At 46.4% G+C, this 16,190-nt stretch overlaps 1 protein-coding gene across 5 annotated transcripts in view; it reads left to right on the top strand.

Moving 5' to 3' along the window:
• lrrk1 (leucine-rich repeat kinase 1) overlaps positions 1–16,190 on the top strand; it is a 269,006-nt gene that overhangs the window by 148,892 nt on the left and 103,924 nt on the right. For all 5 annotated transcript variants that reach the window (XM_068017674.1, XM_068017673.1, XM_068017671.1 and 2 more), the window contains one exon: positions 4,136–4,300. In XM_068017674.1, the coding sequence (XP_067873775.1) occupies positions 4,136–4,300 (165 nt within the window). The remainder of the gene's footprint in view (positions 1–4,135; positions 4,301–16,190) is intronic.

The following is a 16,190-nucleotide window of genomic DNA, read 5'->3' as shown; positions in this document are numbered from 1 at the left end:
AGAATGTTGCTCAAATGAGGCCACATGAGTAGAACTTAAAAACAAAAGGGGGCAATCACTTGGCTGGGAGTGTACTACAGGCCTCCAAACAGTCAGGGAGAGAGATAGAGAAGCAGATATGTGGGCAAATCTCAGAGAGGTGTAGAAATAATAGGGGATTTCAACCTCCCCACTATTAACTGGGATAGTCTTAGTGCAAAAGACTTAAAGGGGGTGGAATTCTTAAAGTGCATACAGGAGAGCTTTTTGAGCCAGCACGTAGAAAGTTCGACAAGAGAACGGGCGGTACTGGACCTAATCTTTGGGAATGAAGCCGTAGAAGTGGGGGAGCATTTCAGGGATAGTGACCATAATTCTGTAAGATTTAAGGTAGTTATGGAAAAGGACAAAAATGGACTGGAAATAAAGATACTGAATTGGGGGAATGCCAATTTCAATATGATGAAACAGGATCTGGCCAAAATGGACTGGGAGCAGCTACTTGTAGGAAAGTCCAGTGGGAGTCAGTCAAAAAGGAAATAGTGAGAATTCAGGGCCAACATATTCCCGTAAAGGTGAAGGGTAGGACCAATAAGTCCAGGGAACCCTGGATGTCGAGGGATATAGAGGATTAAATAAGGAGAAAAAAGGAGGCTTTTGGCAGGTTCAGAGGGCTGAAAACAGCGAAGGCCCTAGAGAAATATAGAAAGTGTAGGGGGGTACTTAAAAAGCTAATTAGAAGAGCGAAGTGGGAGCATGAAAAAACACTTGCGGGCAAGATAAAGGAAAATCCCAAGGCGTTTTATAAGTATATTAAGGGCAAGAGGATAATCAGGGAGAGAGTAGGGCCCATTAAGGACCAAAGTGGTAATCTGTGTGGAGCTGGAGGAAGTAGGTGAGGTTTTAAATGATTACTTTTCATCTGTGTTCACTATGGAGAAGGACGGTGTAGAGATCAGGGAGAGGGATTGTGATATACTTGAACAAATTAGCATTGAAATGGAGGAGGTATTAGCGGTTTTAGCGGAATTAAAAGTGGATAAATCCCCAGGCCCAGATGGGATGTATCCTAGGCTGCTATGTGAGGCAAGGGAGGAGATTCCAGGGACTCTGACACGAATTTTCAAATCCTCACTGGCCACAGGAGAAGTGCCGGAGCACTGGAGAATAGCGAATGTGGTCCCATTATTCAAGAAGGGTAGTAGGGATAAACCAGATAATTACAGGCCAGTGAGTCCAACATCAGTGGTGGGGAAACTATTGGAAAAAATTCTGAGGGCCAGTGTTTTTAATCTTCACTTGGAGAGGCAGGGATTAATCAAGGATAGTCAGCATGGCTTTGTCAGGAGGACATCATGTCTAACAAATTTGATTGAATTTTCCAAGGAGGTGACTAGGGTGTAGATGAGGGTAATGAAGTTGATGTCGTCTACATGGACTTCAGTAAGGCTTTTGATAAGGTCCCGCATGGGAGATTGGTCAAGATGGTAAGAGCCCATGGGAATGAGGGTAATTTGGCAAATTGGATCCAAAATTGGCTTAGTGGCAGGAGGCAGAGGGTGATGGTCGAGGGTTGTTTTTGCGATTAGAAGCCTGTGAACAGTGGTGTACCACAGGATCGGTGCTGGGACCCTTGCAGTGTGTAGTGTACATTAATGATTTAGACGTGAATATAGGAGGTATGACCAGTAAGTTCGCAGATGACATGAAAATTGGTGGGGTTGTAAATAGTGAGGAGGATAGCCTTAGATTATAGGATGATGTAGGTAGGTTGGTAAGATGGGCGGAGCAGTGGAAAATGGAGTTTAATCCTGAGAAGTGTGAGGTGATGTATTTTAGGAGGACTAACAAGGCAAGGGAATATACAATGGATGGTGGGACCCCAGGAAGTACAGAGGGTCAGAGGGACCTTGGTGTACTTGTCCATAGATCACTGGAGGCAGCAGCATAGGTAGATAAGGTGGTTAGGAAGGCATATGGGATGCTTGTCTTCATTAGCTGAGGCATAGAATATATGAGCACGGATGTTATGATGGAGCTGTATAAAATGCGAGTTAGGCCACAGCTGGAGTACTGTGTACAGTTCTGGTCACCACATTATAGGAAAGATGTGATTGCACTGGAGATGGTGCAGAGGAGGTTCATCAGGATATTGCCTGGGTTGGAGCATTTCAGCTATGAAGAGAGACAGGATGGGCTAGGGTTGTTTTTCTTAGAGCAGTGAAGGCTGAGGGGGGGACCTGATTGAGGTATGCAAAATAATGAGGGGCATTGATAGGGTAGATAGGAAGAAACATTTTCCCTTAGCGGTGGGGTCAATAACCAGGGGGTATAGATTTAAGGTAAGGGGCAGGAGGTTTAGAGGGGATTTGAGGAAAAATGTTTTCACCCAGAGGGTGTTTGGGATCTGGAACACACTGCCTGAAGAGGTGGTAGAGGCAGGAACCCTCACAACATTTAAGAAGTATTTAGATGAGCACTTGAAATGCCATAGCATACAAGGCTATGGGCCAAGTGCTGGAAAATGGGATTAGAATAGATAGGCTTGATGGCCGGCGCAGACACGGTGGGCCGAAGGGCCTGTTTCTGTGCTGTATAACTCTATGACTCAATTGATGCCTTCTGAGACCAAAAACTAAATAACTTCCCCTCCCTCTCAATACTGAAAATAGGAAGATTCCACATGGAAAACCAAAGCTGATGTGAAACCAGCTGTTTATCTGTATTCCATTGATATTTGCTCTAAATATCGGCACGATGTATAGTCCAATTTGACCTCTATTTTCAGTGTCCGATGCCCTTTCAGGCAGTACATTCCAAATCACTGGAACTTGCTGTGTAAAAAATAATTTGCCCCTCCTTCCCTCTGGTTCTTTTGCCAATCACCTTAAATCTATGTTCTCTGGTTATCAACTACTGGAAACACTTTCTCCTTGTTTACTCTATAAAAGCCATTCATGATTGTGAGCACCTTCATTAAATAAGGCATCCTAGAACCATTCTAGTAAATCTGCTGTGCACCTTTTAGAACATAGAACATATAAGGCCTTGATAGCCTTCTTATAGTGTGGACCCCTGTATTGAACCCACTTCTCCAGCTGGGACCTAATCAGGGATTTATAATATTTTGCAGCTGGTTTTAATGCAGAGCGGGTTTGTGGTGAATTGATTTCTTGCCCAGCAGAAGCAGCAGGAGATCAGGGTGATTTTATCTCATTTAAACACCTTCCGCCCACTTCTCACCAGGGATGGGTATGGGGAGTGCATGATGGCTGCTAATGGATGAAGATCAGGCAGTTGACAACCGCCTGCTGGCTTCCTGTTAAGTGGTGAGAAGGAGTTTCAGGAGGGTCTCATGGGAGGAGTGGGGAGGGGAATCCACACCAGGTGAGGTCGCGACTTTCCTTAGGGGTCCCAAAGGAACACTCCTGTTCCACCTGTCCCCAGGGAGGAAAGTTCGAGACTTGCATGAAGGATCTTTTCTATCTGTTGATCAGCTTCTGCCGAGTAGGCGAGCTGCAGTGGTTCCCCCACTCAGGCCTCCGTTAAAGGTCCATCAGGGTCCTATTACGTCATAGGACTTGAATTTTCATAAATTTTATGAGTCCTCAGCCTGCTCGAGGCAGCCTCCTCATCCACCTGCAGAACCCTGCAGGTTTGTATCATTAATGGTCGGGATCTGAGTGCATGAATAACCTGCTCATTTTTACTGCATCCCTTTCCCATCTCCCCTGCCAGTTTCCACCAGTCGGATAGGGTTAACATTGGCCCCATTACTGTAGCGTTTTGTCCAAAATATCAACTTTCGAAAATGTGCAATGGCAGGAGAAAGAGGGAATAGTTTTCACTTTGTAAAAATACTAACGTATCGAACCATTTAAAACATTCTGCTCCCTCAGCCATGTCCAGGGCCAACTTCTAAGGTACATTCCCCAATACAGTGCTCCCAACCAGGAACCACACTTGATTCCTTAGAAGAACATTCTTCAATAGAAAGTTTGAATCATACAGTAGTAGGCCATTTGGCCCATTGTACCTGTGTCAACTCTCTGAAAAATTCATCCCACTCCCTCACTACCCCTGCCCGCAGCTAATTTATTAAATTACAGACTGACTCTAAGTGTAATTTTGTTTGTTTTTACTCTCCATTTTATAGGTGGATTCTGTTGTGTTTAATGTGTGGGATGTTGGAGGTGCTGCCAAAATGTCAACAGTCAATCAGTGCTTCTTCACTGATAAAGCCCTCTATTTGGTGGTATGGAACCTGGCTCTCGGAGAGGAAGCAGTGGCAAACTTGCAGTCCTGGTTACTGAACATTGAGGTAGGAAATGGACACAGCCAAAGCTGAGTGACACATCCTGCAAGAATACAAACTCTTCAAACCTCCTCTCACGTTTGCATTCAACAGAAGTCCAACAGCAAGACTGTTCTCAAACAGCACACACCATCAGATCATGAACTAAACTGGATCATTAAATGAATATTGCTAAACCTGCACTGCATCTGTCCCCAGCCCTGATTGGTATTCACATTTTTTTATTATTAGAATATTACAGCGCAGTACAGGCCCTTCGGCCCTCGATGTTGCGCCGACCTGTGAAACCATCTGGCCTACACTATTCCATTTTCATCCATATGTCTATCCAATGACCACTTAAATGCCCTTAAAGTTGGCGAGTCTACTACTGTTGCAGGCAGGGCGTTCCACGCCCCTACTACTCTCTGAGTAAAGAAACTACCTCTCACATCTGTCCTATATCTATCACCCCTCAACTTAAAGCTATGTCCCCTCATGTTTGCCATCACCATCCGAGGAAAAAGACTCTCACTATCCACCCTATCTAACCCTCTGATTATCTTATATGTCTCTATTAAGTCACCTCTCCTCCTCCTTCTCTCCAACGAAAACAACCTCAAGTCCCTCAGCCTTTCCTCGTAAGACCTTCCCTCCATACCAGGCAACATCCTAGTAAATCTCCTCTGCACCCTTTCCATAGCATCCACATCCTTCCTATAATGCGGTGACCAGAACTGCACGCAATACTCCAGGTGCGGTCTCACCAGAGTTTTGTACAGCTGCATCATGACATCGTGGCTCCGAAACCCGATCCCCCTACTAATAAAAGCTAACACACCATATGCCTTCTTAACAGCGCTATTAACCTGGGTGGCAACTTCCAGGGATTTATGTACCTGGACACCAAGATCTCTCTGTTCATCTGCACTACCAAGAATCTTCCCATTAGCCCAGTACTCTGCATTCCTGTTACTCCTTCCAAAGTGAATCACCTCGCACTTTTCCGCATTAAACTCCATTTGCCATCTCTCAGCCCAGCTCTGCAGCCTATCTATGTCCCTCTGTACCCGACAACATCCTTCGGCACTATCCACAACTCCACCGACCTTAGTGTCATCCGCAAATTTACTAACCCACCCTTCTACACCCTCTTCAAGGTCATTTAGAAAAATGACAAACAGCGGTGGCCCCAAAACAGATCCTTGCGGTACACCACTAGTAACTAAACTCCAGGATGAACATTTGCCATCAACCACCACCCTCTGTCTTCTTTCAGCTAGCCAATTTCTGATCCAAAGCTCTAAATCACCTTCAACCCCATACTTCCGTATTTTCTGCAATAGCCTACCATGGGAAACCTTATCAAACGCCTTACTGAAATCCATATACACCACATCCACTGCTTTACCCTCATCCACCTGTTTGGTCAGCTTCTCGAAAAACTCAATAAGGTTTGTGAGGCACGACCTACCCGTCACAAAATCGTGCTGACTATCGCTAATGAACTTATTCTTTTCTAGATGATTATAAATCCTGTCTCTTATAACCTTTTCCAACATTTTACCCACAACCGAAGTAAGGCTCACAGGTCTATAATTACCAGGGCTGTCTCTACTCCCCTTCTTGAACAAGGGGACAACATTTGCTATCCTCCAGTCTTCCGGCACTATTCCTGTCGACAATGACGACATAAAGATCAAGGACAAAGGCTCTGCAATCTCCTCCCTGTCTTCCCAGAGAATCCTAGGATAAATCCCATCTGGCCCAGGGGACCTATCTATTTTCACACTTTGCAAAATTGCTAACACCTCCTCCTTGTGAACCTCAATCCCATCTAGCCTAGTAGCCTGAATCTCAGTATTCTCCTCGACAACATTTTCTTTCTCTACTGTAAATACTGACGCAAAATATTCATTTAACACTTCCCCTACCTCCTCTGATTCCACACACAACTTCCCACTACTATCCTTGATTGGCCCTAATCTAACTCTAGTCATTCTTTTATTCCTAATATACCTATAGAAAGCCTTAGGGTTTTCCCTGATCCTATCCGCCAATGACTTCTCGTGTCCTCTCCTTGCTCTTCTTAGCTCTCCCTTTAGATCCTTCCTGGCTAGCTTGTAACTCTCAAGCGCCCTAACTGAGCCTTCACGTCTCATCCTAACATAAGCCTTCTTCTTCCTCTTGACAAGCGCTTCAACTTCTTTAGTAAACCACGGCTCCCTCGCTCGACAACTTCCTCCCTGCCTGACAGGTACATACTTATCAAGGACACGCAGTAGCTGCTCTTTGAATAAGCTCCACATTTCGATTGCTCCCATCCCCTGCAGTTTCCTTCCCCATCCTACGCATCCTAAATCTTGCCTAATCGCATCATAATTTCCTTTCCCCCAGCTATAATTCTTGCCCTGCGGTATATACCTGTCCCTGCCCATCGCTAAGGTAAACCTAACCGAATTGTGATCACTATCACCAAAGTGCTCACCTACATCTAAATCTAACACCTGGCCGGGTTCATTACCCAGTACCAAATCCAATGTGGCATTGCCCCTGGTTGGCCTGTCTACATACTGTGTCAGAAAACCCTCCTGCACACACTGGACAAAAACTGACCCATCTAAAGTACTCGAACTATAGTATTTCCAGTCGATATTTGGAAAGTTAAAGTCCCCCATAACAACTACCCTGTTACTCTCGCCCCTGTCGAGAATCATCTTCGCTATCCTTTCCTCTACATCTCTGGAACTATTTGGAGGTCTATAAAAGACTCCCAACAGGGTGACCTCACCTCTCCTGTTTCTATCCTCGGCCCATACTACCTCAGTAGACGAGTCCTCAAACGTCCTTTCTGTCGCTGTAATACTCTCCTTGATTAACAATGCCACACCCCCCCCCTCTTTTACCATCTTCTCTGTTCTTACTGAAACATCTAAATTCCGGAACCTGCAACATCCATTCCTGTCCCTGCTCTACCCATGGCTCCGAAATGGCCACTACATCGAGATCCCAGGTACCAACCCATGCTGCAAGCTCACCCACCTTATTCAGGATGCTCCTGGCGTTGAAGTAGACACTCTTTAAACCAGGTTCTTGCTTGCCAGTGCCCTCTTGCGTCCTTGGAACCATATCCCTGACCTCAATACTCTCAACATCCTGTACACTGGAACTACAATTTAGGTAACAGCCCACGGGGTGCTGATAGAATCCTTCGTGAGAAACCTCCTCAAGCTCTGCGAGGACGTTACACAATAAAACCAGATTCTTAAGGGGAGGGGGAGCAGCCAGAAGTCGTGGTACACATCGGTACCAATGACATAGCAAGGAAAAGGGATGAGGACCTGAAAAGCGAATATAGGGAGTTAGGTTGGAAGCTAAAAGGCAGGACGAGCAGAGTAGTAATCTCAGGATTGATACCGGTGCCACGTGCTAGTGAGGCTAGAAACAGAGAGCGAGTGCAGCTGAACACGTGGCTACAGAACTGGTGTAGGAGGGAGGGTTTCAGTTATGTGGATCATTGGGATACCTTCTGGGGAAGGTGGGACCTGTACAAGAAGGACGGGTTGCATCTGAACTGGAGGGGCACCAATATCCTGGGCGGGAGGTTTGTTAGAGCTCTTTGGGAGGGTTTAAACTAGTTTGGCAGGGGGATGGGAACCGGAGCTATGGATCAGTGGTTGGGGTAGCTGTTGGACAGGCAGATACAGAGTGCAGAGAGTCTGTGAGGAAGGTTAGACAGTTGACAGGACAAAGTTGCAGCCAGTATGATGGGTTGAAGTGTGTCTATTTTAACGCAAGAAGTGTCAGGAATAAGGGTGATGAACTTAGAGCATGGATCAGTACTTGGAGCTACGATGTTGTGGCCATTACGGAGTCTTGGATATCACAGGGGCAGGAATGGATGTTGGATGTTCCGGGGTTCAGATGTTTCAAAAGGAATAGGGAGGGAGGTAAAAGAGGTGGGGGAGTGGCATTGCTAATCAGGGATAGTATCAAAGCTGCAGAAAGGGAGGTCGTCGAGGAGGGTTTGTCTACTGAGTCATTATGGGTGGAAGTCAGAAACAGGAAAGGAGCAGTCACTTTATTGGGAGTTTTCTATAGACCCCCCAATAGCAACAGAGACACGGAGGAACAGATTGGGAGGCAGATTTTGGAAAGGTGCAGAAGTAACAGGGTTGTTGTCATGGGTGACTTCAACTTCCCTTATATTGATTGGAACCTCCTTAGTGCAAATAGTTTGGATGGAGCAGTTTTTGTCAGGTGTGTCCAGGAAGGTTTCCTGACTCAATGTGCAGATAGGCCGACTAGAGGGGAGGCTATGTTGGATTTGGTGCTTGGCAACGAACCAGGCCAGGTGGCAGATATCTCGGTGGGAGAGCATTTCGGTGATAGTGATCACATCTCCCTGACCATTACTATAGTCATGGAGAGGGACAGGACCGGATGGGAAAATATTTAATTGGTGGAGGGGGAATTACAATGCTATTAGGCAGGAACTGGGGAGCATAAATTGGGAACAGATGTTCTCAGGGAAATCCATGACAGAAATGTGGAGGTTGTTCAGGGAGCACTTGCTGCGACTGCTGGATAGGTTTGTCCCGATGAGGCAAGGAAGGGATGGTAGGGTGGAGGAACCTTGGATGACGAGATGTGGAACAGCTAGTCAAGAGGAAGCAGGAAGCTTACTTAAGGTTGAGGAAGCAAGGATCAGACAGGGCTCCAGAGGGTTACAAGGTAGCCAGGAAGGAACTGAAGAATGGACTTAGGAGAGCTAGAAGGGGACATGAAAAAGTCTTGGCGGGTAGGATTAAGGAAAATCCCAAGGCATTCTACACTTATGTGAGGAACAAGAGGATGGCCAGAGTGAGGGTAGGACTGATCAGGGATAGTGGAGGGAACTTGTGCCTGGAGTCGGAGGAGGTAGGGGAGGTCCTAAATGAATACTTTGCTTCAGTATTCACTCGTGAGAGGGACCTGGTCGTTTGTGAGGACAGCGTGAAACAGGCTGATATGCTCGAACAGGTTGATGTTAAGAGGGAGGATGTGCTGGAAATTTTGAAAGACATGAGGACAGATAAGTCCCCGGGGCCAGACGGGATATACCCAAGGATATTAAGGGAATCGAGGGAAGAGATTGCCGCGGCTTTGGCGATGATCTTTGCGTCCTCACTGTCCACTGGAGTAGTACCAGATGATTGGAGGGTGGCAAATGTTATTCCCTTGTTCAAGAAAGGGAATAGGGATTTCCCTGGGAATTATAGACCAGTCAGTCTTATGTCGATAGTGGGCAAATTATTGGAGAGGATTCTGAGAGACAGGATTTATGATTATTTGGAAAAGCATAGTTTGATTAGAGACAGTCAGCATGGCTTTGTGAGGGGCAGGTCATGCCTCACAAGCCTTATTGAATTCTTTGAAGATGTGACAAAACACATTGATGAAGGAAGAGCAGTGGATGTGGTGTATATGGATTTTAGCAAGGCGTTTGATCAGGTTCCCCATGGTAGGCTCATTCAGAAAGTAAGGAGGCATGGGATACAGGGAAAGTTGACTGTCTGGATACAGAATTGGCTGGCCCACAGAAGTCAGAGGGTGGTAGTAGATGGAAAGTATTCAGCCTGGAGCTCGGTGACCAGTGGTGTTCCGCAGGGATCTGTTCTGGGACCTCTGCTCTTTGTGATTTTTATAAATGACTTGGATGAGGAAGTGGAAGGCTGGGTTAGCAAGTTTGCCGATGACACGAAGGTTGATGGAGTTGTGGATAGTGTGGAAGGCTGTTGTAGGTTGCAACGGGACATTGACAGGATGCAGAACTGGGCTGAGAAGTGGCAGACGGAGTTCAACCTGGAAAAGTGTGAAGTGATTCATTTTGGAAGGTCGAATTTGAATGCAGAATACAGGCTTAAAGACAGGATTCTTGGTAGTGTGGAGGAACAGAGAGATCTTGGGGTCCATGTCCACAGATCCCTCAAAGTTGCCACCCAAGTTGATAGGGTTGTTAAGAAGGCGTATGGTGTGTTGGCTTTCATTAACAGGGGGATTGAGTTTAAGTGCCGCGAGGTTATGCTACAGCTCTATCAAGCCCTGGTTAGACCACACTTGGAGTATTGTGTTCAGTTCTGGTCGCCTCATTATAGGAAAGATGCGGAAGCTTTAGAGAGGGTGCAGAGGAGATTTACCAGGATGCTGCCTGGACTGGAGGGCATGTCTTACGAAGAAAGGTTGAGGGTGCTGGGGCTTTTCTCATTGGAACGAAGAAGGATGAGAGGTGACTTGATAGAGGGGTACAAGATGATGAGAGGCATAGATAGAGTGGATAGCCAGAGACTTTTTCCCAGGGCAGAAAGGGCGATAACCAGGGGGCATAATTTTAAGGTGATTGGAGGAAGGTTTCGGGGAGATGTCAGAGGTAGGTTCTTTACACAGAGAGTGGTGGGTGCGTGGAATGCGCTGCCAGCGGTGGTAGTAGAAGCAGATACATTAGGGACATTTAAGCAACTCTTGGATAGGTACATGGATGATAGTAGAATGAAGGGTATGTAGGTAGTTTGATCTTAGAGTAGGTTAAAGGTTCGGCACAACATCGTGGGCCGAAGGGCCTGTACTGTGCTGTACCGTTCTCTGTTCTATGATACACTTTATTTAAACGTTCAGTAAGTTCTTGACAAAGTTCCACATGGAAGATTTCTAATTAATTTCTAACTACCTGAGCCACAAGAAAATTGGCATTCGGATAAATAAGATCCGAGGGTTGAATGCGTGGCTCAAATATAGGTATAGGAGAAATGGGTTTCAATTCATGGGGCACTGACACCAGTACTGGGGAAAAAAGGGAGCTGTACCTTTGGTACAGCCCTTACGTGAATTGTATAACTAGGGCTGTAGAGAGAACTTTAAACTAAATATTGGGAGGGTTCATGTGAGGGGAGATTTGGGAAGTTAAAGAAAAAGGGCAAGGCAATAGTGCGGGGTAGCAATAGCGGTAATGATAACCAGAGTGTGACAGGAAAAGACAGTGTGCAAACATAAGAGTGCACCAGTAAATAAGGTCAGAGTAGGGAAGATGGTAAAAAGACAGAATTCTTTATCTGCATGCACGTAGCATTCAGAACAAGATGGATGAATTAATGAGACAAATAGAAATAAATATATGACAGCCATTATCGAGATGTGGGGGCCAATTTTACAGAGCCCCCCCCCCCACCTTGGGGGTTGTGGTGGGAGGGGGATGGAAAATGCCTCTGGGAGAGGCCTGCCACAGACCTCGATGCCGGGAAGTCCCAGCCTGATATTGCTGGCAGCAGCAAGACCTCATGGCAGGCCCCTGCCGCTCAGCAACGGGAGCCCAATTTAAATATTTAAATAAACAAATTAAATACCTTCTCGCTCCCGCCGTCTGTCCCAGTGCGATATTGGTGCCGGTGGCTGGCACCCCCGGGCCTTTGGATCCCCATTTGGGTGGGGAGGGGGGAGCAGGTACGTTTCTCTGTGCGGTGGCAGGGAGCAGCATCCAAGTCATTTCATTGGTGTAGGGGATGGTGGGAAAGGTTATAGTGTAAACTTTATGCACTTTTTGCAGGGGGGGTAGGTCAGGTGCACAAGATAAGTGTTTTTTGGGGGGAGTCACAGAGTCGTGCAGCAAAGAAACAGCCCCTTCGTAAGTTTTAAGGTACTGCAGTGACCATAATTCCGTATGTTTTAAGGTACTTGTGGATAAGGATAAGAATAGTCCCCAGGTGAAGGTGCTAAATTTGGGGAAGGCTAATTATAACAATATTAGGCAGGAACTGAAGAATTAACATTGGGGGCGGCCTTTTGAGGGTAAATCAACATGTGACATGTGGGAGTCCTTCAAACATCAGTTGATTGGAATCCAGGATCGGCAAGTTCCTGTGAGGAAGAAGGATACGTTTGGCAAGTTTCAGGAACCTTGGATAACGGGGGATATTGTGAACCTCGTCAAAAAGAAAAAGGAAGCATTCGTAAGGGCTAGAAGGCTGGGAACAGATGAAGTCCTTGAGGAATATGAAGAAAATAGGGAGGAACTTAAGCAAGGAGTCAGGAGGGCTAAAAGGGGTCATGAAAAGTCATTGGCAAACAGGATTAAGGAGAATCCCAAGGCTTTTTATACGTATATAAAGAGCAAGAGGGTAACCAGGGAAAGGGTTGACTCACTCAAGGACAGAGGAGGGGGTCTATGTGTGGAGCCAAAGGAAATGGGCGAGGTACTAAATGAGTACTTTGCATCAGTTTTCACCAAAGAGAAGGACTTGGTGGATGATGAGTCTAGGGAAGGGAGTGTAGATAGTCTGGGTCATGTCGTTATCAAAAAGGAGGAGGTGTTGGGCGTCTTGCAAAGCATTAAGGTAGATAAGTCCCCAGGGCCTGACGGGATCTACCCCAGAATACTGAGGGAGGCAAGGGAGGAAATTGCTGGGGCCTTGACAGAAATCTTTGCATCCTCATTGACTACAGGTGAGGTCCCAGAGGACTGGAGAATAGCCAATGTTGTTCCGTTGTTTAAGAAGGGTAGCAAGGATAATCCAGGAAATTACAGGCCGGTGAGCCTTACGTCAGTGGTAGGGAAATTATTGGAGAGGATTCTTCGTTTCAGGATTTACTCCCATTTGGAAACAAATGAACTTGTTAGCGAGAGGCAGCATGGTTTTGTGACGGGGAGGCCGTGTCTCACTAACTTGATTGAGTTTTTTAAGGAAGTGACAAAGATGGTTGATGAAGGAAGGGCAGTGGATGTTGTCTATCTGGACTTCAGTAAAGCCTTTGACAAGGTCCCTCATGGCAGACTGGTACAAAAAGTGAAGTCACACGGGATCAGAGGGGAGCTGGCAAGATGGATACAGAACTGGCTCGGTCATAGAAGACAGAGGGTAGCAGTGGAAGGGTGCTTTTCTGAGTGGAGGGCTGTGATTAGTGGTGTTCCGCAGGGATCAGTGCTGGGACCATTGCTGTCTGTAGTGTATATATAAATGATTTGGAGGAAAATGTAGCTGGTCTGATTAGTAAGTTTGCGGACGACACAAAAGTTGGTGATGATGATTGTCAGAGGATACAGCAGGATATAGGTCGGTTGGAGACTCCGGCGGAGAAATGGCAGATGGAGTTTAATTTGGAAAAATGTGAGGGAATGCATTTTGGAAGGTCTAATACAGGTGGGAAGTATACAGTAAATGGCAGAACCCTTAGGAGTATTGACAGGCAGAGAGATCTGGGCGTACAGGTCCGCAGGCACTGAAAGTGGCAACGCAGGTGGATAAGGTAGTCAAGAAGGCATACGGCATACTTGCCTTCATCGGTCGGGGCATAGAGTATAAAAATTGGCAAGTCATGCTGCAGCTGTACAGAACCTTAGTTCGGCCACACTTGGAATATTGCGTACAATTCTGGTCGCCAAACTACCAGAAGGACGTGGAGGCTTTGGAGAGGGTACAGAAGAGGTTTACCAGGATGTTGCCTGGTCTGGAGGGCATTAGCTATGAGGAGAGGTTGGATAAACTCGGATTGTTTTCACTGGAACGACAGAAGTGGAGGGGCGGAATGATAGAGGTTTACAAAGTTATGAGTGGCATGGACAGAGTGGATAGTCAGAAGCTTTTTCCCAGGGTGGAAGAGTCAGTTACTAGGGGACATAGGTTTAAGGTGCGAGGGGCAAAGTTTAGAGGGGATGTGCGAGGCAAGTTCTTTACACAGAGGGTGGTGAGTGCCTGGAACCTGCTGCCGGGGGAGGTGGTGGAAGCAGGTACGATAGCGACGTTTAAGAGGCATCTTGACAAATCCATGAATAGGATGGGAATAGAGGGATACGGACCCCGGAAATGCAGAAGGTTTTAGTTTAGACCGGCATCAAGAACGGCGCAGGCTTGGAGGGCCGAATGGCCTGTTCCTGTGCTGTTTTGTTCTTTGTTCAGCCCACTGTGTCCATGCCGACCATAATGCCTATCTATACTAATCCCACCTGCCTGCATTAATTCCATATCCCTCTATGCCTTGCTCATTCAAGTACCTGCCAGATGCCTCTTCAATGTTGCTACTGTTCCTGTCTACATCACCTCCTCAGGCAGCTCATTCCAGATACCCACTATTCTTTGTGTGAAAAATTTACCCCTTTAATCCCCTTTAAACCTCCTCCCTCTCACCTTATATCTATGCCCTCTGGTTTTAGTCACCCCTTCCATGGGAAACAGACTCTGGCTATCTACCCTATCTATGCCTCTCATAATTTTATATACCTCAATCATGTCCCCTCTCAGCCTCCTTCACTCCAGGGAAAACAGACCCAGCCTATCCAATCTCTCTTTATAACTCAAGCCCTCCAAACCAGGCAACATCCTTGTGAATCTTTTCTGCACCCTCTCTAGCTTAATCACATCTTTCCTGTAGTGCGGCAACCAGAACTGCCTAACCAACGTTACGTGCAACTGTAACATGACGTCACAACTCTTGTACTCAATACTCCCCAGGGCCTTGCCATTCACTGTATATGTTCTGCCCTGGTTTTACTTCCTAAAATGCATCACTTCACACTTGTCTGCGTTAAATTCTATTTGCCAATCCCTTGCCCACTTTCCCAGTTGATCTATATCCTGTTGTAACCTTAGACAACCTTCTTCACTGTCCACTATACCACCAATTTTGGTGTCATCTGCAAACTTACTAATCATGCCCCCTCCATTCACATCCAAGTCATTAATATATATGACAAACAACAGAGGGCCCTGCACCGATCCCTGCGGCACACCACTGGTCACTGGCCTCCAATCTGAAAAACAACCCTCCACTACCACCTTCTGCCTCCTATCATCAAGCCAATTTTGTATCCAATTTGCTAGCTCACCCTGGACCCCATGTGTTCGAACCTTCTGGACCAGCCTACCATGCGGGACCTTGTCAAAGGCCTTGCTAAAGTCCATGTAGACAACGTCTATCGCCCTGCCCTCATCAATCCTCTTGGTCACCTCCTCGAAAAACTCAATCAAATTCGTGAGACATGATTTCCCACACACAAAGCCATGCTGACTATCCCTAATCAGACCTCGCCTTTCCAAATGCATATAAAACCTGTCTCTCAGAATCCCTTCCCATGACTTTCCCATCACTGATGTAAGGCTCACTGGCCTGTAGTTCCTTGGCTTATCCCTGCTGCCCTTCTTAAATAAAGGCACAACATTAGCTATCCTCCAGTCTTCCGGTACCTCACCTGTGGCTAACGATGATACAAAAATCTCTGCCAGGACCCCAGCAATCTCCTCCTTTGCTTCCCATAGCATCCTAGGATACACATGGTCAGGCCCTGGGAATCTATCCACCTTAATGTGCTTCAATACCTCCAACACCTCCTCCTTTGTAATGTTGATATGCTCCAGGAGAGGGCAAGCAATTCTATGGTTATTGGGGGGGTGGTGGGAGAGGGTCAGGTTCAATTTATTTAATTTTAAAAAAATCAATCTATCTTTAAATATTTAAATCGAAATGCAGGGCTCGAAGCCCTTTAAAAATGCTGTCAGCGCCTGCGCAAAGACAGCTGACGCCATTGCCCGGGATGGGCAGCCTGCCCACTCCACATCATCGGGGTGGGGGGTCCGCCCTGGCTATTTAAATGAGCCGCCGCTGTTAATATCACAGCAGCTCCACGGCATGCTGCCTACGTGGGTTGACTGCCATTGTTATCGTGTAGCGGAAATATAAATTCCAGCCCATGGTTGCAAGATGACCAAGGCTAGGAACTGAATATTCAAGGGTATTTGACATTTCAGAAGGATAGGAAGAAAGGAAAAGGAGAAGGTTACCAAAGGATGTGATCAGTACAGTCGTGAGAAATAATCTTGGCTCAGAAAATCAAGATGTAGAATCAGTTTGGGTGGAGATAAGAAACAGCAAAGGAAAGAAGTCACTGGTGGGA

The sequence above is a fragment of the Heterodontus francisci genome, chromosome 38 (assembly GCF_036365525.1).
Source record: "Heterodontus francisci isolate sHetFra1 chromosome 38, sHetFra1.hap1, whole genome shotgun sequence".
Classification (NCBI taxonomy): Eukaryota; Metazoa; Chordata; class Chondrichthyes; order Heterodontiformes; family Heterodontidae; genus Heterodontus; species Heterodontus francisci.
The sequence above is the reverse complement of the archived record's forward strand: the minus strand, read 5'-3'. Positions and strand labels throughout refer to the sequence as shown.